General features: G+C 48.4%; 1 protein-coding gene across 3 annotated transcripts in view; it reads left to right on the forward strand.

Moving 5' to 3' along the window:
• LOC133352843 (collagen alpha-1(XXII) chain-like) overlaps positions 1-23,147 on the forward strand; it is a 158,644-nt gene that overhangs the window by 16,470 nt on the left and 119,027 nt on the right. For all 3 annotated transcript variants that reach the window (XM_061568796.1, XM_061568797.1, XM_061568798.1), the window contains exons 2-5: positions 4,658-4,785; positions 7,469-7,540; positions 11,250-11,358; positions 22,644-22,767. In XM_061568796.1, the coding sequence (XP_061424780.1) occupies positions 4,658-4,785; positions 7,469-7,540; positions 11,250-11,358; positions 22,644-22,767 (433 nt within the window). The remainder of the gene's footprint in view (positions 1-4,657; positions 4,786-7,468; positions 7,541-11,249; positions 11,359-22,643; positions 22,768-23,147) is intronic.

Raw genomic sequence — 23,147 nt, forward strand, 5'->3', positions numbered from 1 at the left:
GTGGGGGTAAATATAAACTTAAAGGGGCTGAGACGCACAAAAAGGAAAAGCGTTACGTATGTACATACTATTTAAACGACGCGCTCCGCGAAAAGTAAAGGCGTTTAAGCTCGCGTATTTCTCGAATGAGTGTGTGTGTATCATGTACGTTATCCGAGTAGAGTTGTATATGCCTGTTTACTTACACTGCCTAAACAAACACACACACAGGGGCTCTGATTGCAGACTAGGAATTTGATATTGCACATTAGTGTTCAAGATAAAATGTTGCGTTTTTGTCGCGATGCTAAATGTCGTCAGTCTTGTTGTGTTCCCTGTGCGTAGACTGCCTTGCGAGTTTCTTGAATCCCATCGACACCGTTTCTGTCCAACCAGACGTAGTCACGGGTACAGCGAGGTTCATTGGCAGTTCACGTGTGGTGGGTTAAAGTGTGGGTAACTTCCACCTCTTTTGAGACGTCTTGCCAGCACAGAAGAGTATATTTGGAGTTTGCATGTCTCTCTCTCTCTCTCCTCGTAGTCGCCTGGATTTGTCTCCAGTATTTCCCTCCACATTTAGAAACAACACGCGTTTAGAGTATTTGGCTGCTATAAATTTCCACATGATGATGAGCCACTTCATTGAGTTATCATTTGTGGCCAGGTCGCTTTTGAAAAAAAAAGAGCTACAGAGCTCAGGGGGCCTTATCTGGTAAAATACAAATAGTAGTAGTAGGCTGCATATCTTCTGGAGGGACTCTGTAGAGCTTCTTCTCGAGGAGGCCATCCGCCAGCAGGGTCTTGACCGAGCAATTGCAGGGCTGCGCCTTTATTTCTTGTGTATTCTGGTTGTATGTCCGAGGTCTCCTTTGAAAGATACCTCGCTTCCATTTGGACAGGCAACTCGAGTCGCCTCAGCCTCATTTTTTTTTATTCCCCCAAAAACGTCAACTTGTGATGGACACTGCGAGTTGGTTACAAAAAAAAGTAAAAATGTTTAAAATGATTTTCCGAGTTACTCGAGAGCTTGGCAGATCACAAAAGTAAAATATTCTCACCGACTCGAAGCGAGCCTTTGTGATTGGCATGTTTGGTGATGCATTCCCCCCCATACCCCAGCCCGCTTTGGTGCCAAATTCCACTCTCGCAACTGAAGGTCCCCGGCGTGAGAAGCGAAGTCGTCCGGAGCAATTTTAAGCCCCTGTCCGATTTGGTAGCCAATTCTCAAAATTGCCCGCAAACAGAATAAATTAACCCGTTAAAACAAAGTTTTTCACTATAAATCCTTTATATGCGTGGCGGCTAGAGTCCTCTCGTCCTCTGGCTTGAGATGGCTGCCACCTATGGGTCAGATGAATGGCTGGCACCATTAAGCAATTGGTAATTAAATATAATTTATTTTTTCCTAAAAAGTGTAAAATTTTGGAAAAAAATTTTCACGAAAATACATTGTCACGCACAACGAGTCTGTGTGCAAAATGTCAGCTCGATTGGATCACGGGAAGTGGGTTAAAAAACGACCGAAAGATTTGCACAGTCATAAGCAAGCAAGTGAACTTAATATAGAGGATTTAAAAATAAAACGGGCGTGGGGATCAACCCGAGTTGGATACTCGAGGCTGCCTGCGGCTCCACGGACACGTGGCATTCATCTCACTGGGCACCCGTCAACTACTTTTCAAATATATAACTCACGAAAGAAAAAAGAACTCGAATCGGTGTCCGTGTGGGAGAATATAACGATGAGAAAATCAATGAAATTCCTCCTTCACGCGTGCACAGATGGAGGTGTGCCAAGGGGGTGTCATTGTCCCCTTCATTCAGACGCTGTCTTTCCGACAGCCCTGTTCTTCACCTGAGGATGGCTGCTTGCGTTGTGGCCGAAACGTCGTGGGAATTGTATTTTATTATGTTTAAATTTTATTTTTTTATTATTTCCCTCCTGCGTGACTTTACCGACAGAAACCAACAAGACAACTAAATTAGTTTTCGATCTTGAATTAAAAGTTCATAGCTCCCAGTGGTTTCCTAGTATTGGAAGGACCACCGCCACTACCACGCGTAAAAAGGCGGGTGCAGGAGGAGGCGTTGTAGGGCAGTCGAGGGCACGCGCAGCAGAAATCCATTTGCTGTCCTGCAACTTCCCGTTTCACCCTCACCAGAGCGACACTGACCACCGTGGTGAAGTATGGCCAAACATCCCTCGCGGCCCACAAGACGCGGGGAAGCAGACCTCATCCAGCAGTAGATTGGCAAACGGAGCTGTACAAGCGCTGGGACTGCTTCTTGTTATTCACTGTTCAAATCGTCCGTGCGTGCGTCTGTGCGTACGTTTATATTCTTAGGTTTTTTCGGTACTTTTAATTTTTTACCGACGTGACTTTATCGAAAAAACCTAAGAATATGAATCCTTGCAGTCACGAAAGCTTCAAATCTAGAATGCGTACGTTTAACTTATTTCGCACCGTCCGTAGCCAGCCGCGCTAATCGGAGGTGCGGGTGGAAAAGCAACAAAACTGAACAAAACAAGCAGCTCTAAAGAAATGAGTTTTATATCTATTAATTAGTTTTCAATCGAGAAAATTAGTTTTCAATCTGCAAATGAGTTTTCAATCTAAAGTCGGGTTTTTTTTTCCCCTTCTTCCCGTAAACCAAGACATTGGCGTAGGACGAATTCTTGGCGAACCGTATTTTTCCCGTAGGGGGTGACGCGCTATGGGGGCAGAAAGTGACACGCGAGGTTGTTTTTTGAGGGCTCCACGTGGACTTGTGGGATGATGAGGCCCCGCGCGGTAGCTCGCGCTCGTAATGACCGACTGGCAGAATGGTGAACGTCCTCAGCAGGGCCCGCAAAACGTCGTCTCCTCGAGACGATCAGAAAGACGCCCTAATCCCGCCCCGCTGTCGCGTGCCGTGAGTCAATTGGCGGCCTCTTCGTTAAGCCGCGGAGCCTCTGTTTACAACACGGGGCCTCTCGTTCTGCGGCGAGAGAAGCGGAGTTTGTTAATTGCATTATTTCACCGCATTCTTGGGATAATCCTTTCTGTGTTTTCATGACCGAGGTCACAGGTGATGACAGCACGGAGTATTTGAGCAATGATTTGCACTGCTGAGCACTCAATCAGTGTCTGTTTAACTCCCTCACCCCGCCCCCCCCGGTTTGATTCTGCTAAGTGGCACCAGAATTTGGGAACGTGGGGGACGGGTGAACTGGATTGTATGGTCGCATCACCTGGTTCTCGAACCCATCGCGGGAGATTGGGACCGAGCTGTGACTAACACTGTTATCGGTGGTGGCTTGATGACAGTTATGATTGCCGAATGAGGATGATGATGATGACTTTAAAGTTTGTGTTTCATTGTGAATGCAGTATGTATTATTTGGGTATTTCGGCAAAGTCACGTAGATAGAACAATAAAAAAAATTAAAATAAATTAAAGTGAATAAGAAATTAACAATAATTTATTTGTATTATTTTCTTGTTCTGTCTACGTGACTTTACCGAAAGACCCAAAGAATATGAATTCCTGCATTCACGAAAGCTTTAAGTCAAGCTTTAATGCAGTATGTGTTGGATAATTATAATTGACGTGATGATAATGATATTTGCTTTTTGCAGTGGAACATTTTTATATTTACCAACAAATGATGGTAATGAATAATGCATTTGTTTGATAATAAAAGTGAGAATGATAATGATGTTTCTATTGATGCTGATATTGATGATTAACATAGTCGCTGTGTTTGTTGGGATTATTGAAGTATTGATTATGATGATGATATGTTTCGATTTAAAGCTTTCGTGACTGCAGGGATTCATCTTCTTGGTTCTTTCGGTAAAGTCACGTAGAAGGGCTGTCGGAAAGACAGCGTCCGATGCTGTCTTTCAGACAGCCCTGTTCTTCACCTGAGGACGGCTGCTTGCGCTGTGGCCGAAACGTCGTGAGAATTTTATTTGATTATGTTTTATTTTTATTATTTTATTATTTCCCTTCTACGTGACTTTACCGAAAGAACCAAGAAGATGATGATATGTGTTTGTTGGTGATGATTATGTTGATGAATTTAGCTTTTCTGTTGGATGAGGAATGAAGTGATGATGATTTAAATCGCCTATTGATTATTATTCACGAATTCAGCTTATGTGCGGTGAGTTGTGGGTGGATTGTGATATCCCAGCACCGCGAGTGATGGCGACTGATTGGGTAGGCTTTCATCCAGCAGTAGATTGATCATGGCTGCTGATGATGACGATGACGTCTTAATGACGGTGCTTGACAGATTACGATGATGAAAATAATAAAATAAAATAAAAAAGTTAAAACAACTAAATTAAATGCTGATGCTGCTGAATTATGATGTTGCTGCTGCTGATGATGATGCTGCTGATGATGCTGTTGCTGATGATGATCATGATGCTGCTGCTGCTGATGTTGCTCATGATGATAATGCTGCTGATTATGATGATGATGCTGCTGCTGCTGATGCTGCTGATGATGCTGATGATGTTGATGCTGCTGATGACGATGCTGCTGCTGCTGATGATGCTGATGCTGCTGAATTATGATGTTGCTGATGATGCTGATGATGCTGATGATGCTGCTGCTGATGACGATGTTGCTGCTGCTGATGACGATGCTGACGATGAGCGTTGTGCTGCTGTGGTGCGGCGTAAAGTGCGGTGCGCCGAGAGACGTCGCGAGGGATGCCGGGACACACGCGCCGCCCCGCGCGCCGGGGACCCTCCGCCGTCGCCCTGCTGCTCGGAGCCGCCCTGCTGTGCACGAGTCTCGGCGCGACAGCAGGTGACGTTCAAATTCCCGACATTCCCGATATTACCAACACCCCAGACATTCCCTCCATTCCCGCCATTCCCAACATTCCCTACAGTCCAGACAGTCCTGCCATTCCCAACATCCCGACATTCCAGACACCCCGATATTCCCGACATTCCAGACACCCCAGGCACTCCCGACATTCCCGACAAATCCCGACATTCCAGACATTCCAGACACCCCAGGCACTCCCGACATTCCCGACAAATCCCGACATTCCCGACATTCCAGACACCCCAGGCACATCCCGACATTCCCGACAAATCCCGACATTCCAGACATTCCAGACACCCCAGGCACTCCCGACATTCCCGACAAATCCCGACATTCCAGACATTCCAGACACCCCAGGCACATCCCGACATTCCCGACAAATCCCGACATTCCAGACATTCCAGACACTCCAGGCACTCCCGACATTCCCGACAAATCCCGACATTCCAGACATTCCAGACACCCAAGGCACTCCCAACATTTCCGACATTCCCAACATCCCGACATTCCCGACATTCCCGATATTACCAACATTCCCTACAGTCCAGACATTCCTGACATTCCAGACACCCCAGGCACTCCCGACATTCTCGACAAATCCCGACATTCCAGACACTCCAAGCACTCCCGACATTCCCGACAAATCCCGACATTCTAGACATTCTAACACCCCAGGCACTCCCGACATTCCCGACAAATCCCGACATTCCAGACACCCCAGGCACTCCCGACATTCCCGACAAATCCCGACATTCCAGACATTCCAGACACCCAAGGCACTCCCAACATTTCCGACATTCCCAACATCCCGACATTCCCGACATTCCCGATATTACCAACATTCCCTACAGTCCAGACATTCCTGACATTCCAGACACCCCAGGCACTCCCGACATTCTCGACAAATCCCGACATTCCAGACACTCCAAGCACTCCCGACATTCCCGACAAATCCCGACATTCTAGACATTCTAACACCCCAGGCACTCCCGACATTCCCGACAAATCCCGACATTCCAGACACCCCAGGCACTCCCGACATTCCCGACAAATCCCGACATTCCAGACACCCCAGGCACTCCCGACATTCCCGACAAATCCCGACATTCCAGACATTCCAGACACCCCAGGCACTCCCGACATTCCCGACAAATCCCGACATTCCAGACATTCCAGACACCCCAGGCACTCCCGACATTCCCGACAAATCCCGACAATTCCCCACAAATCCGTTAACCGCCGGATGCACGCGCCCAACCAACGCAACTGTACCCGCGCGCGTCATTTGAAGCATTGGATCCCTGCGACAAACGCAATTCAGAGACACATCATATTGACCATGAAGACGAGTGAATGTACTAGTGCCCAATTACTTTGTGGGCTAGGGTCAATTTGCTTCGTGAAACTAAACGATATATATTTTATTTATTTTACCAGGTAAGGCCCACAGAGCTATGTAGCGCCTTTTCAGAAGCGACCCGGCCACAAATGATAGCTCAACGAAGCGGCTTATCACGTGGAAATTTGTAGCAGCCGAATCCTCTAAACGCTTGATTCTAAATGTGGAGGGAAAATCCGGAGGACCCGGAGAAAAATCCACGCGAGCACGGGGAGAGAGAGAGAGAGAGATGTCGAAACTCTAAATATACAGCAGGTGTCAGGGTCGCTGATCGAACCCACGACCTCCTGTACACCAGGCGAGGAAGTTGCGTGCGATGAAGGAGGGCCATTGCCTGAAACGTCGCCTATTGCAGTAGAACCCATCTTAACGACCACCCCTGTTAACGATACATCGCTTAACGATGAGCCTCCATAGAGCCCAATGTGTAGTGTATAGTGTAGTGTATATTAGTGTAGTGTATAGTGTAGTGTATATTAGTGTAGTGTCTTAGTGTAGTGTATATTAGTGTAGTGTATAGTGTAATGTATATTAGTGTAGTGTATAGTGTAGTGTATATTAGTGTAGTGTATAGTGTAGTGTATATTAGTGTCGTTTTCAATCGTATAGGGCCTCCAACCATTCCCCTGTTAACGACGAGCGGTTGTAGGTAGGTAAATATCAATGCATTTATTGATTGACCATGTTTCTTTTAATATTATGAGTTCATAATGTCGTTAGCATCTTTACGTATTAACGTGTATTTCCTATACTCGCTTCGCGACGAAATGACTTCACGGCCGGTTTCGTGGAACCAATCACCGCCGTTAAGAGGGCTTCTATTCTATTATGTACATTTTTTAAAATTTTAAGGCCACACGGTGTAATTGACGAATGTATTGAATCGTTTAGTTTGTATCATGGGACCTCCCTTGCCAGTATCAAAATATATGAATAGGTTTTACCCTTTCTGGCAATAAAAGTTGGGTTAAGATGCTAAAGGAAAGCTGTCTCTGGTTTCAAAAACAATGCATATATTATCAGAGCATGTATTTTTTTGCATGTTCACCACAAGTATATGTGGTTAATGCAGACACGTAAAAGGTTTCTGTTTGGTCTTTTAACATCTAAACACAACTGTTTTATTGCCAGAAAGGGTAAAAACATATTCTCATATCGTTTTCTTTGGTTGCAAACTCAGCATGCGCACCGCTGCCAATGCGGCAGCATCACCACAAACTTTGTCGTTTGTTGAACCCCTTTGACCCACGCCACACACAGGTGAAACGTGCCCCACTGTGACGGGGCTGAGAAGCCACGGGGAAGGAAATCTCCAGCAGACGAAAGTCTCAGGTGACCATCTATTTGTTTCCCCCCCCCCACTTTTGGAATAGTTCAAAAATAAATAAACAAATTTAAAAACTTAAAATTTTCTTGCTGTGGATTTCACACCTGATGATGATTGCTTGTGTAGCAGTCGAAACGTCGTGAGAATTTTATTTTTTTAATTTGTTTTATTTTATTATTTCCCTTCTATGTTACTTTACCGAAAGAACCAAGAATATGAATCCCTGCAGTCACGAAAGCTTTAAATCAAAACAAATCATTGTTATTCGTATGCAAGACGCAATGCAACAACAACAACAAAACAACAGTTGCGAATGTGAGCGCGGCATTCTCTCTATGTGTGAAGCAAGTGGCAATCTCGCAGCATTCCTTCCCGTTTTGCCTTCCCAAAGTATCTTCTTGGTTCTTTCGGTAAAGTCACGTAGAAGTGAAATAATAAAATAATAAAAATAAAACATAATAAAATAAAATAATTCTCACATATATATAGGTAGATATATAGGTAGATTTCAGTGAGAATTATTTTATTTTATTATGTTTTATTTTTATTATTTTATTACTTCCCTTCTACGTGACTTTACCGAAAGAACCAAGAAGATGAATCCCTGCAGTCACGAAAGCTTTAAATCAAAATTCCCAAAGTATTTTAATGACAAGACGCTTCAGGTGGTGCACAACACCGCAAGAGCATGTGAAAGGGGGTTGACACCAGCACAAACACATTGCGGACTAACAGTGCACTAGAAACCTGTCTTAGACCGCACGTTTCTATAAACTCAATCACCTCCTGGCATCTCCTTCAGCTCTGATACCCATGTAGCGAAGAAACAAGGGAGGAGGTATACGGGGGGGGGGGGATGCCTCAATTCCCGAATGAATGCTCTTAAGAATCAATGCCCACTGGAGGAGAGGTTGGTGAAGAGTTTCCACGTTAGGTGGTAAGCCTGCTCCCTGCCCCTTACTTTGCAATCGCGTAGCATTCTTAACGCAGGGACTTCTGGTCGGCTCATGCCGCCACCTTGAAAAATGTCTGTCACACGAGCAAAGTGTGAAATGCGGACCGTGCTTTTATCCCAAGCCGAAATTAAACCGTAATCTCTGTGCCCACAGACACGAGAGTTATGGATTAATGATCAGATCGTAAACGATCAAAATTCCATTAACGCGCTGGTGATGTGTGATTGCCAAATAAACCCATAATTATTATTTGATTTCCAACAAAAACAAACCCCATCGTATTTATTCGATTTGATGCCAATCTAGACTTTTAAAGCTCCGGTATTTGCAGCTGAGTTGATCGCACTTCGTCCAATCAGCTCTGCCAAGTCAAGGTCAAAAGTCAGCTTGACTCCCGACTCAAACGACTCGTGGGATGGCGATTATCGTCTGCTCACAGCGCCGAGGCGACGATGGAAATTCCACATTTCTACGACAGGGGCAAGGAAATCCACAGCACAACAATGTGTAGACTTTCCGCCAAAATGGCACTAATTTTTTTGGCAATGGAGAGATGAAGGTGGTGTTTTCCCAGCTCCAAGATTTAAACCTTCTCGATTAGGTGACACTTTCTCGAACCACAGGGCTGGATTCATACCTTGGTGCTAGTCGAAAGTAGAAATCAAGCAGTGTCCTGGAACAGCTTGACGGCCTACCTTCCGGGTAAGTATATGAAACTGAAACGATTTCAACTATAAAACATTTATTTATTTTTGTTACCAGGTAAAGCCCACTGAGCTATATAGGTAGATTTCAGAAGCGACCTGGCCACAAATGAAAGCTTATCATGTGAAAATGTATAGCAGCCAAATGCGAAATGTGGAGGGGAAAAAACGGGAGGACCCGGTGAAAAATCCACGCGACTGCGGGGAGAGAAACACGCAAACTCCAAATATACAGCAGTAGGCGTCATATTGGGGATCGAACCCACGATCTCCTGTATACCAGGCGAGGTAGTTAACATCTCCACCACCGTGGCGCGCCTCTTGAATCTGGCGTTGTTTGTCGGCAGCGCTTCTCACCGAGGCAGCGTAACGCTTCCGCACTCTCCCACAGGGAGCCGCGCACTTAAACTTTCCACTTGGAGCCTTCCACGTCTCCTTGTGTTCCTCCGCCAAAATGTACATTTCCTTCTTGTTGATCTTTCGTAAAGTTTCTGTGTGTTTTGCGAAATTGCCGCGTCTCGATTTGAAGATTTTTGTTCCAGTAAAAAAAGATTCCCCGGAGTCGCGGTTTCACGATCTTCTTCGTGTTGAGTCTTGGTAATGTTCTCGCCGTTGCTTCCCCCAGAACGCGCGTGTGTGGTGCGTGCGTGTGAGCGTGTGAGTGTGTGTCGGTGCATGAGTGTGTGTGCGCATGTGTGTGTGCGTGGGGAGCGGTGGAGCAGCGGTTAGCGCGCCTGCGCTACGAACCCTGCGACCCGAGTCTGGGCTCAGTCTGGGCTGGGTCTGGGCTGGGTCTGAGCTGAGTCTGGGCTGGGTCTGGATTTGCTCTAGGCTGGGTCTGGGCTGGGTCTGAGCTGGGTCTGGGCTGGGTCTGAGCTGAGTCTGGGCTGGGTCTGGATTTGCTCTAGGCTGGGTCTGGATTTGCTCTAGGCTGGGTCTGGGCTGGGTCTGAGCTGGGTCTGGGCTGGGTCTGGATTCGCTCTGGGCTGGGTCTGGGCTGGGTCTGGATTTGCTCTGGGCTGGGTCTGGGCTGGGTCTGGGCTGGGTCTGAGCTGGATCTGGGCTGGCTCTCGATTCGCTCTGGGCTGGGTCTGGGCTGGGTCTGGATTTGCTCTGGGCTCGCTCAGCTGTCTGATCCCTGAGCTCCCAAAGCAGCTCCATGCACTCTATCAAATCGACGTTTAAAGAAAAGCATTCAGTCCCTGATTGATAACGGCGATTGAGGCTTTTTCAAGCGGTAATTTAGGCATAACCGACAAGTTCACTTCCCCGCACAGATTTGACAACCTTGTGTTTTCATTAAATACGCTCTCAGCTTTGAGAATAAAAAAAAACAGCACGGCGTTGGGGTCACGCTGCAGACCTTCCAATTTGCCTAAAACCTTCCAAGTCTCAGATTTTAATTTGCAGTCTTGATTAGCCCCCCTCTCCCTCCCCCCCCCCCATGGAGAGTTGTCGCCAGCAAAGTGCCACGGGGGGTTGGGATTCGCGTGCTGGCTAATGTTTCCCTTAGCACGACGCTTTAGCAACAACAACAACAACAAAGTACGTGCCCATGTCTCTCTCACCGAGCGTTGAGGTCACTTCTCGTAAAGACGCAAATCTTTGCCGGGGAGGTGTTGCTGTTAGTAGGATCGTAGCGGTACGGCCGATACTACGATACCGCGATATACTGTACGATACTACGATATATCGTATGATATTGCGATACATCGTAGATACTACGATACGGTACAAAGGTCCACGGTATTCGCGCGGTCCATTTCGTGATTACCGGGGGTCTCATTTGGTTGTATTTTTATTTTATTTTAACGACATTTTCATCAAATAATAAAAGCACAATAATTAATAGGCATACATAAATATCAACTGGTTACATTAGTGGGCTCAAAGGCTGATGGACGACACGACATTTCTATGTATAATGTACTTATGTTGCCGTATGTATGTAGAACTTCCTTCGCACCGTACGTGGCTAACCACGCTTTGATCGGATGTGCTCTCCACTTGCTGGGTGAGCGAGTGGTTGTCGTCTCCCTGTGTTGGGTGCTCAGGGTTCGAACTCACGGCACTCTTCTTGAGAGCGGACAACGGCTCACCAAGGTCAGGACGGGCACAAGGCTCCATTCGAGTTGGCACGAGGCCCATCACGTTCCTCACCAGGTGAGAGCACCCACGTCTCAGGGACGTTGTGTCGAGTCGTCTTCTCACCAGTGCAGGGCTTTGGGCTCTGGGGTGATGTTGTACACTTGTGTATTTTTTTAAAATCCTTTATATTAAGTTCACTTGCTTGCTTGCGCGCTTACGACCGTGCAAATCTTTCGGTCGTTTTTTAACCCACTTCCCGTGATCCAATCCACACAGACTCGTTGTGCGTGACAATTTATTTTCGTGAAAAAATGTTTCCAAAATTTTCCACTTTTTAGGAACATTTTTGTTTCATATTTAATTTAAAATACCAATGTGATAAAAACGAAACTCTTACTAAAAAAAACAGAAATGAATAATAAAATAAAACCGATGCCACGCATATAAAGGATTTATAGTGAAAAACTTTGTTTTTACGGGTTAATTTTTTAAAACATATATGCACTCATTAGACGCAAAGTGCTTGCCACGAATGCATCACAATACCTTGGTGATCTCGTTAAGGAGCATGAGCCATCATCACGCGAACTTTCGTCATCCTCGCATCAGCGGCTTTAGGCTAAACCGTCGAACAAATAGGGCCACTGCATCGCGTGCTTGCAGATGTGCTTCTGCGGCCGTCTGGAACGTTCTTCCTCCCGATATTAGGAAGCCACTGATTTAAAACTAATTTCTTTAGAACTGCGTTTGTGTGTTTAGTCTGTGGTCCTTTCCCTGCACCTCCGATCAGCACGGTTGGCTAAGCACGGTGCGAAAGAAGTTCAACATACGCGCGCACACACACACGTACTGCCCCAACCAGTGTCATTCCACACTGGGCGTGATAATTGCCGCTGTGCTCGGACGTGGACAATCGTCAATAATTCTGCGCACTCGCACAAAGCAGTGCGACACCTCGCGCTACAGAAGAGCCCACGGAAGGAGATAGTGTGGAGCTACTTCTGAGATCGCCATCGAGTGATCTCTCTCTCTCTCTCGAGAGAGAGAAGACCTCGTGTCCACACGAGGTGGCGCTGCAAGTTTCCGCAAACGGGCAGCCGCGGAGTCGCTCATCACCACAGCAGGTCAACGACGATTTTTTTTTATTGAATCTGGATTTTGTTCGTCGTTACCAAATTCACCGTAAAGGCAAAACGCGATTGGCAATTATTTGTGCAGTCGTTGGTGACGAGGTTGAGACCTTCGTCAACCGAGGAACCCTGTTAAATCACGGACGGCTTGAAACCCGGACTGGAACCCACGTCCTGAGTGGCGCCAGCTCAGTGCAACGACTCTTGGCCCGGCAGAACAACCATCTCGTTTATGATTAAAAAATAAATACCTGGTGAAGCAGCTGAAAGGGCGTCCAACCGTGGAGATGGAGCAATGGAATCAACTCGTGTGCAGGAGCTCGACGGATTGTTACATCGTGAGACTGAGAGATGCCAATGTCTTTGATAGGTCTTCATCCAGCGGTAGATAGATAAGGGCTGATGATGACGAGGTTTAGTCACTTGAATCATAACACTGCCTTTGCCGTGAAGAAGGGTCATTGCCCGAAACGTCGCCTAGTGTCTATTTATTTCCTTTTCAGGCCATAGTCTTGTTAATGTGTTGAGTTTCCGACAGCCCTGTTCTTCACCTGAGGACGTTCTGCTTGCGTTGTGGCCGAAACGTCGTGATAATTTAATTTTACTATGTTTTATTTTTATTATTTTATTATTTCCCTTCTACGTGACTTTACCGAAAGAACCAAGAAGATTTTCTGCGTTAGATGTGCCTTGTGCACCACTGCCAACGCGGCAGCAGCAGCAGCACCAAATCGTTAGTTTCACGAGTTTCGTTAACAGCGACGGCAAATTTTCAGATTCTTAGGTTTTTTCGGTAAAGTCACGTAGGTAAAACATTAAAATTAATATAAGTTAAATAAAATAAAAATTACGACGTTTCGGAAGCAAGATACAGCTGTCGGGCTGTGACAGTTCCACCTGAAGACGGAAGCTTGTGTTGCTTCCGAAACGTCGTGATTTTTATTTTATTTTACTTTTATTAATTTTAATGTTTTACCGACGTGACTTTACCGAAAAAAACCTAAGAATATGAATCCTTGCAGTCACGAAAGCTTCAAATCTAGAATTAAGCGACGGCAAATTTGTCCACGTTGCATTGCTGATGCCATTCCACTGCGGCTCGTCCGTACGGCGTTGCTTAGCCGCGTGCACTCTTTAGCACAACCGCAAGCCAAACGACACAGGAGTCGCCACTGTTGGATTAATTACAAAGCTGAGCGCATTAGAGGGGATCCGCGTTCAAATGTAAAGGGGTTTATCCCGACGGCGAGTCGAGCCGAGATATATATTTAAAAAAAAATCCACTCATATTCTCTCTCTCTCTCGAGTTTCCCCGAGTGAAGATGTAATTGAATTACTCACGGAGAGAACGACTCGCAAAATCTGCACGCCCGGCCGGCCGGACGGACACGCGATAGGGCGCTTGCGGTTTAGCAAAGGCAGCTTGAGCGAAAGTGCAGATGGCTCGCGACGCGCCGCGCGCCTGCGTGGGCGAAGACACGCGTGAAGACAAGCAAAACGCGCGTGCACACATGCACGACCACCCCCCCATCCCCCGTGTGTCTGTGCGTGTCACTGCAAGCGCGTGCGTGCGTGCGTGCGCGTGCGTGTGTGCGTGCGTGTGCGTGCGTGCGTGTGTGCGTGTGTGTGCGTGCGTGCGTGTGCGTGCGTGTGCGTGCGTGTCACTGCAAGCGTGTGCGTGCGTGTGCGTGTGTGCGTGTATGCGTGCGCGTGCGTGCGTGCGTGTGCGTGCGTGTCACTGCAAGCGTGTGCGTGCGTGCGTGTGCGTGCGTGTCACTGCAAGCGTGTGCGTGCGTGCGTCCCGGATGTGCTGTAGTAGACGCAGGGAGATCGCTCGATTTCTTTCGGTATCCCTTTTCTCTCCGTTGACCTGTCTGCAACTGGGGGGTTGGGTAGGGGGGGGTCTTGTGGTGGTGCAGATAGCCCACGTGCTCCGGCTACGGGGTCGTTAAGAAGACTCGGGCCGCTTTAATTGCAAAAGGATGGATTTTTGTTGTTGCGTTGCCACAGAGAGAGTGACACTCGGCACCCTCACGTGGCACCGCGGTGGCTAGGAGATGTTATCGGTGGCTAGGAGATGATATCGATGGCGAGGAGATGTTATGGGTGGCTAGGAGATGTTATCGGTGGCTAGGAGATGTTATCGGTGACTAGGAGATGTTATCGGTGGCTAGGAGATGTTATCGGTGACTAGGAGATGTTATCGGTGGCTAGGAGATGTTATCGGTGGCTAGGAGATGATATCGATGGCGAGGAGATGTTATGGGTGGCTAGGAGATGTTATCGGTGGCTAGGAGATGTTATCGGTGACTAGGAGATGTTATCGGTGGCTAGGAGATGTTATCGGTGGCTAGGAGATGATATCGATGGCGAGGAGATGTTATGGGTGGCTAGGAGATGTTATCAGTGGCGAGGAGATGTTATCGGTGGCTAGGAGATGTTATCGGTGACTAGGAGATGTTATCGGTGGCTAGGAGATGTTATCGCCCCTCGCCTGGTCTACAGGAGGGTCGTGGGCTCGATCCCGACCCTGACGCCTGCTGTCATATTTGAAGTTTGCGGGTTCTTTTACCACCGTGGTCGCGTGGATTTTTCTCCGGGTCCTCCGATTTAATTTTCCCCCGCCCACGTTTAGAAAGAACAACAACAACAACATCGCGCGTCTAGAGTATTTTGGCTGCTATAAATGTCCACGTGATGATAAGTCACTTCGTGGAGCTATCATTTGTGGCCAGGTCGCTCCTCCAAAATAAAAGAGAGCTGTTTAGCTTATTGGGCCTTACCTGGTGAAATAAATAATTAAAAAAAATTGTTCAATTTAGAGAGCACGAGATCTCGGCAAACAAACAAGAAGCTTGTTGTCTACGTACGGTGCGAAAGAAGTTCAATGTACATACTTTAGCGGAGAGAGGAGGAGGAGGAGCGAGTTAGACGGCGGTAATGTTCTCCGAGATGAACAGCAGCGCGGGCGGAATGCGTTGGGTGCAGGCTCGAGTAACAATTAGAACTCACCAGGCCACCCTGGGAGCATTTAAGAGACCCTCTGCAAGTGTTGCTCGTTAATTGGCGTTTTGCTCTCCATGGCTCACTCCGTACCCGGCGGCTCGTTACAGCCCACCACGTGTCCCCCCCCCCCCCCCACGTCTCCCATCTCCCCCCCCCGTCCCCTCTCACCCCCATCTCCCCTTACCCCCCCCATCTCCTCTCACCCCCCGTTCCCCCTCACACCCCCCCTCCCCCCTCACCCCCTCGTCCCCCCTCACACCCCATCTCCCCTTACCCCCCCGTCTCCTCTCACCCCCTCGTTTCTCTCCTCTCCCCCCCCCCCCGTCTCTCCCCCCCCTCCGGTCTCCCCTCTCCCCCGGGTTCTGAGCCTCTGTTAGGTCTACTCAGCCTCAAATGAGTACCTGGTGTAGTGTGTAAACATCGTGACGGGGGAGACAAAGGCGGCCAGGGCCTTGTGCTGGCCACAGACCTCCTTGTGTGCCGTGCCGGCCTTCATAGGTGCTCGCTAACAGCACTTGCCCCAACAACCCGTGTAGGCTATACGAGGGATCTTTGTCTTTGTGTGTGACCAAATTTCTACAACTTTATTGACACCGGGAGTTTTATTTTCTGGAGCGTCTTATAAATATGGTAAACACAGTGAAAACGCCGCGGTTTTTAGTGGAACTTTCTATATTTTCTATAATAGAGGTTTTTGGGGTGAGATCGCGTAAATATATAAATGTGTCGTTAAACCCGCCACCATCCGACACAGCCAACTAGTAAGGGTTGTCACGTGAACACAACGTGCCAATTCGTTACTAGCACAGCACACCAGTGTGTTGGAGAGCCAAGCCACAACATTTACAATCTAAGTACGACGTTTCGCCAGTAATTACAACTAGCTTCATCAAATTGGCACGTTCTGTTTACGTGACAACCCATACTAGTTGGCTGTGTCGGATGGTGGCGGGTTTTAACGACACATTCATATATCTAAGCGATCTAACCCCAAAAAAAACTATATTATGGATAACATTGGTAGCGAAGGCCTACGTGTTAAACTTTCTATATTTAAATTTTTATTTTTATTGTGAGTGATTCTTGGCGTTGATATTGCTCCTTCCATTTAATGGCCCGTGACAATTGTTGTGGTTGGCCGTTGGACAAGCAACTTTCTATCTACGGTGTGTGTGTGTGTATATATACACGTGTATGTGTGTGTGTATATCCACACACACACACACCCACTTCTCCCTTTCGTTAGAAATCCATTCTCGTGAGCGAACTCCCCACGGGCTCGTTTCGTGAAGTCGGACCACGTGGTTTTTTTTTTAGAAGCAAATCTCCCGCCTCCTCTCGGTGACAGACGAATCCTTCCCCCCTACAGAATCCAAACGCCAGGAATTTCCCGGCTTGTGCGTTTTTAATTGTTTACGTCTGTCGCTTGTCTTTGTTGCCGAAGTGGTGAACGGTCATTTGCTTTCTTCAACACTCCGAAACGTGTTCCCCGGACGATACGGGAGGGACGTTCGCCGGCGAGATGGAGCCGTGAAATCTTCTCGAGTGCACGTTGCGGGCGGATTGTTGCATCGCGCAACGTGGCGAGAGATTGCGGCGGCGTGGGGGAACCTTCATCCAGCAGTCGATTGGCAATAGTCGCCGCTGCTAATGATGGTGATGATACAACGCCACCGTTGGGAATTCGTTGAACACGTGGGAGGCTTTCGCGACCAATATCATTCATAATCGAGTTTTTTTTTAGTTAGATCGCGTAAATATATAAATGTGTCGTTAAACCCGCCACCAGCCGACACAGCCAATTAGTAAGGTTTGTCACGTTAACAGAACACGCTAATTCGTTACTCGTACAGCACTAACCGGTGTGTTGGAGAGCCAAGCTACAACATTTACAATTGCCACAACATTTTCAATAATTTACAATCTGAGTACGACGTTATGCCAGTCATTACAACCAGCTTCATCAGGCGACAACACACCGGCGTGCTGTACTAGTAACGAATTGGCACGTTCTGTTCACGTGACAATCCTTACTAATTGGCTGTGTCGGGTGGTGGCGGGTTTGACGACACATTTATATATTTACGCGATCTCACCCAAACGAACCTGTATTTTGGGAAAACGTGTCTCGGGTTTTCACTGGGGCGGTGGCGCAGTAGTTAGCGCATTGCGCTGTATATCCGGCAACCTGAGTTAAAATCCTCGACCTTGGCTAACACAAGTGGTGAGTCGGTTCCCTTTGTCCCATACTAGCCAGCTTAGCGAGGAATGATCAAACGGCCCTGCAAGTGGTGAGTGGCTCCCGTTAACCCATACACTACTGACCAGCTCGGTGAGGTATGCTCAAACAGTCCTGCACAATTGACACGGTGTTTAGAGACCAGGCCTTCATCCAGCAGTGGATTGGCAATGGAACTTTAGATAATCTTTTTGTCATAGTGTTCACTCTCAATGTATTACATCGAGTGACACAATGTGAGCTGGTTCAGGTGTACACAGTTCCAAAAGTATTTCAAATTTATCAATAAATTCAAATGTATATAATGCCGCATTCTAATGTGTTTCACGTCCTCTTCTTAACAGCACGACAATACGATCGCGCATTCATCCGTTAAGATATTTGTTTTCTTACATTTAACAACATCTTGAAATACTGTCGTGCCAACACGCCAGGTTGACGTTCGAGCGATTGAAACGTAGCAGGTCGTCGCGTTTAATCTGCTCCACGGCAGATATAAAACAACCTGTCCGCTGACATCGCGACTCACTCGTTGCGCTCGGGCGAAAACACAAAAAAACACTTTTTGCCGGGCGACATACGGGAAGGCGGCATCACCCTGCCAGGGGGCGTCAACGTAAGAAATGCCCCGGCATCGTGTGGCAAGAGGACTTCTCAGTTATGACAGGCGACGTCTCGGCTGACCAATGCTAAATTTGTTGACGTGTGAAATTACACAACGCGTTGCTTGTTAGACCCCCCTCCCAACGTCCCCCCCCCAATCCCACCACAACTCCGATACTCCCTCACCGCTGCTGCCACCACCACTAAGCAAAGGCAAAGTTCCCCCGTGTAGTCTTAACAGACTGTTGGGGCAAGTGCTGTTAGCGAGCAGCACCTATGATGGGGTGGCTAGCACCGCGCCCGGCCGCACTTTGTCTCCCGAGTGGCGATGTTTACACTCGGCACCGGAGTACTCATTTGCGGCTGAGTCGACCTAGGGGAGGCCCACGATCGGTTCAGACAATCGTCACTGGCGGTGGCTGTGAGCGGGAGTCGAACCCCCGCGGCGCAGCGCGCTAACCGCTGCGCCACCGCTCCTCACTGCCACCGCCACGACCACCACGACCACCGGACACCCGTCTTGGGCCGCGTTGGCTTGCAGCTGCCATCTCTCGCTGAAATGCAAATCCCAGGCGCAAGGAACGATGCGTAAGCGGCCACCTTAGAAGTCACTTCCTACCGTTACAGAAATGGAGAATGTTTTTTTCCCCCGATAAATAAATATATAAATACAATAAATCACCCCTCCACCCGCACCCCGTAGTGGCATTTCCTGCTGGCAAGTCTCACGTTCAGCGCCGGCTCGCCAGGGCTGCCCGCAAATCACGCGTCTTCCGCGTCTCTCTCGCGAGGTGGGCGACAGACACACCGAGGTTGTCTTGCAGTTCATTGAGATAAGGCAAGAGAGAGAGAGAGAGACACACACACACACCCCGCAAAAATGTTAAATATGGATAAAGGACACCCACACAGATGATTTTTTTATTTGGTAAATGTGGCTAAGAGACACCGCAAAAAAATGTCACATATGGACGAAGAGACACCGCCGGCATAATTCAGATGTGGCTCAGAGACACCCTGTGACAATGTTGGGGCAGCCAAAAAACAAAGCGTGGCATTTTTAACTCCGCGTTTTTCTACCCGAGCCCTCAATAAAGGGACACGTGCTTGCTGATTGTGCTCGACAACGCAACCGCTGAACACACGGCAACGCACGGGAGAGTCGGCAACGCACGGTAATTGCGTAGATTTAATGCAATTCTAATTTCGGTCGAGCTCGTCTTATCCGCGATGAAATTTGGCGAGGGGAGGGTGGGGCATGGGACAATTTTGCAGATCCTCATCTACGAGCTAAGCAATCACCACAGGGAACCACCCGCGTGTAGAACACCCCCAAATTGCAATGTTGCCGCGCCACTGGCCAAGCATGCGGGGGGTGTAACATCTTTTTTTTTTCTCACGGTCGTCACCTTGTCCGCTGTTGCTCGCGGGAAGACGGAGAGAAGCGCCCGCCACCTGTTCGCGACGAGTGGTTATTAGCGCTGTTGTGAGGCCGTGGTCACAACAGCGGCGGCGTACGAAGCCGCGAGTTGAAAGAACGGAATTTAGAAAACGATTTGAATTCGTGGGTCACTGATGCACAGTATGTATGTATGTTGAACTTCCTTTGCACCGTACGTAGCCAACCGTGCTGATCGGAGGTGCGGTGGAGAGACAACGAAACACAAAACGCAGTTTAAAAAAAATGCGTTTTCAGTCTAATATTGGAAGGAAGAGCGTTCCAGACGGCCGCATAAGCGCGCCTGGAAAGCGTGCAATGCAGCGATCATCTTTGTTCGGTGGTTATCCAAAAGCTGCTGCGAGGATGACGGGAGTTTGCGTGATGGGTGAGAATGTTTTTAACTTGATTTCTAAATGAAGCGGTAGGTGACAGTTGAGTCTGTTGCTAAAAGGGGGCTCTTTAAGAATTGGGTTAACGAGCACAAAATATGACTCAGCCCAACGTCACGCCCCCACGAAAACGAATTACAGAAGCATACGGAGGAATTTGCGGTGTGGAGGGGTGGTGCAGCGGTTAGCACACTGCGGGACAAAGCCAGTTACCTGAGTTCGAATCCTGCTGGCAAAAAAATTCAGCACCGTTAAGACTTTGCGAGGCTTTGCTGAGTAAATTTAAGGCATTATTATTAATTTAAACATCATCATCTGGCAATGCGTGTGTGTGTGTGGGCGTGCAGTGACAAGGCTTAGCACGTGGTCATGTCAGTATGATTTGTTCATTTGCTGGCCTAGTTCAAGCGTTAAAAACTTCGGCGGGCAGCTGACCGATGGCTCCTTGGCAGCAATGGTCAACGTGGATTATGGCTCCACCCGCGGAGCTTAATTGGGTGACTCGGCGAGCCGCTGCTGTGTCAGGACACTGAGCCAACGCCGCTTCGAGCCTGGGTTAGAATCCAGGTTTCAAAGCCGGTGGTCGTCTAACCAATGTGTGGCAAATGGAAATGAAAAAAAACGAAAGGTTTTCGATGGTTGCGCATCACCCGCTCTGCCGTGGAATCTGATGATACACTGAGGGCCGACTGTGCTGGAAATCAAACAAAATCTGAGGAAGAGTGCACAGTCAAGCACAGAGAGTGGCGCGCTTGGAATGAATGACACTGCGAAGCAGAAATAGCGACACGAATATCCGAGAGCGTACGCGTGTTAAGAACATAGCTGAGGCTGTTAATTAAGTGGGCTCGGGCAGGAGACGTCAACGGAATTGTACGTCATCAGCAGCCACATGCTGTATATTTGTGTTCATCGCGGTTACCGGACACACAAAGGCCCAAAAATGCCGTGTATTCAAGGAACATAAACCATCATCACGCAAACTCCGGTCATCCTCGCAGCGGCTTTTGGCTAACCGTCGAACAAAGACGGTCACTGCATCGCGCGCTTTCAGATGAGCTTCTCCGGCCGTCTGGAACGCTCTTCCTTCCGATATTGGAAAACCACTGGACCTCTGCACTTATAAATCTAGATGGAAAACTTATTTCTGTTTAACTGCTTTTTGTGTTTAGTTTGTTGCCCTTGCACCGCACCTCAGAGTAGTACGGTTGGCTACGTACGGTGCAAAAGAAGTACAACATGCATGCAACAAAAACAGCACTATCGTATCAAAAACAATCAACACATTCGTCAATAACACTGTGGCCTGCAGTGTGGTGGTTGAACAGTGTGTGTGTGTGACATCAAACGGTCTGGTAGACCGGGTCCTCGGCACGAGTGAAGTTCACGCGATCAGTTCCCATGGTGGTTCGCAGTAGAAGAGTGGTAAATAGGTGACCTAGTCACCGGTGAGCGAGTGAATGGGGTGAATCAGTGGGTGCACGTCACGTGCCCGCACGACGATGACACCCCCTCGTGACCGTTGACCCCGTGACCGTCACCCACCTTTCACCCACACGCACGCACGTGCGCGCCTGTGTATATCTCGTATCGTACATGTGCGTGTAACACTCCCCTATGTACATAGACGCCACTCTCAAGGCAGGTTATAAATTCACGGCCCCCGTTGGTCCCACGATCGGTGCCCACACTCGAGATTATTTCGGGTGGCGCTGGCAAGCCAAGGTGTTGGTGGCATTGAGTCCGTGTCAAGGTGGCGAGGGAGAGCGATGCAGCCTTGGCAGAGGGCCCCGAAGCAGGGCACAGGGTCGCGCTTGCCCAGAGGCCAGGGAGAGGCTCGCGCCCCTAGTGCGAGGTGGTTATTGGCGACGAATGGATGGCAGCCTCCACGATCCGCTCAATTGAGCGAGTTACCCGCAGCTCCGATTAGCACAGGTTGGCTACGGACGGTGCGAAAGAAGTTCAAGATACTGCACTGGAGGAAGCCGATGAGCTATGAAGCTGTTTTTTACGGGGGCCTCGTAGGATCGGGGCAGAACGTTACAGCAACAAACAATGACAAACCACGATAAGAGTACGAAGTCAAGGAAAGGTAACAAATCACTTTTTTTTTTACCAAACTAAACTTTTTTTTTATTGTACCAGGTGATGCCCACTGAGCTCTATAGCTTATTTTTCAGAAGCGACCTGGCCACAAATGATAGCTCAACAAAGTGGCTTATCCTGTGGACATTTATAGCAGCCGAATACCGTAAATAATTTGAACGATCTCAAGGCATGTTTCTAAATGTGGATGGAAAAACCGGAGGACCCGGAGAAAAAAAATCAACCATCACGGGCGAGAACACGCAGACTCAGGGTCAGAATCGAACCCCTGACCTCCTGCACATCAGGCGAGGAAGATAGCATCACGCCACAGTGGTACCCTTTGAATAAATACGTAACGGATGCTATAACGTAAGAGGTATTTTTGTAATTCTGTAATCAATGTGACTGTAATCTGTTGTGAATGTGAAATGATGCCGGTGTTCATTGCTTTGTCTGCGTGACAGGGAGGTGTTCCCCCAAGGCCTTCCGCGAGAATTCTCCTTCACCATGCTCTTCCGCCTGCGTACCACGTCTCGCAAGGAGGACTGGTACCTGTGGAGGATGACGGACGCCCATGGTGCCACGCAGGTGAGACCTGGTCTCTAATCCAGTCCTTCCATCCCTACACACACACAGCGGTGAGACCTGGTCTCTAACCCAACCCTTCCATCCTTACACACAGGGGAGGCCTGGTCTCTCACACAGCCCGTCCATCCCTACACACACAGGGGAGACCTGGTCTCTAATCCAGCCCTTCCATCCCTACACACACAGGGGAGACCTGGTCTCTAACCAGCCCTTCCATCCCTACACACACAGGGGAGACCTGGTCTCTACCCAGCCCTTCCATCCCTACACACGCAGGTGAGACCTGGTCTCTCACCCAGCCCTTCCATCCCTACACACACAGGGGAGACCTGGTCTCTACCCAGCCCTTCCATCCCTACACACGCAGGGGAGACCTGGTC

This window comes from Lethenteron reissneri, chromosome 42 (assembly GCF_015708825.2).
Source record: "Lethenteron reissneri isolate LAM-NWPU_2019-01 chromosome 42, ASM1570882v1, whole genome shotgun sequence".
NCBI lineage: Eukaryota > Metazoa > Chordata > Hyperoartia > Petromyzontiformes > Petromyzontidae > Lethenteron > Lethenteron reissneri.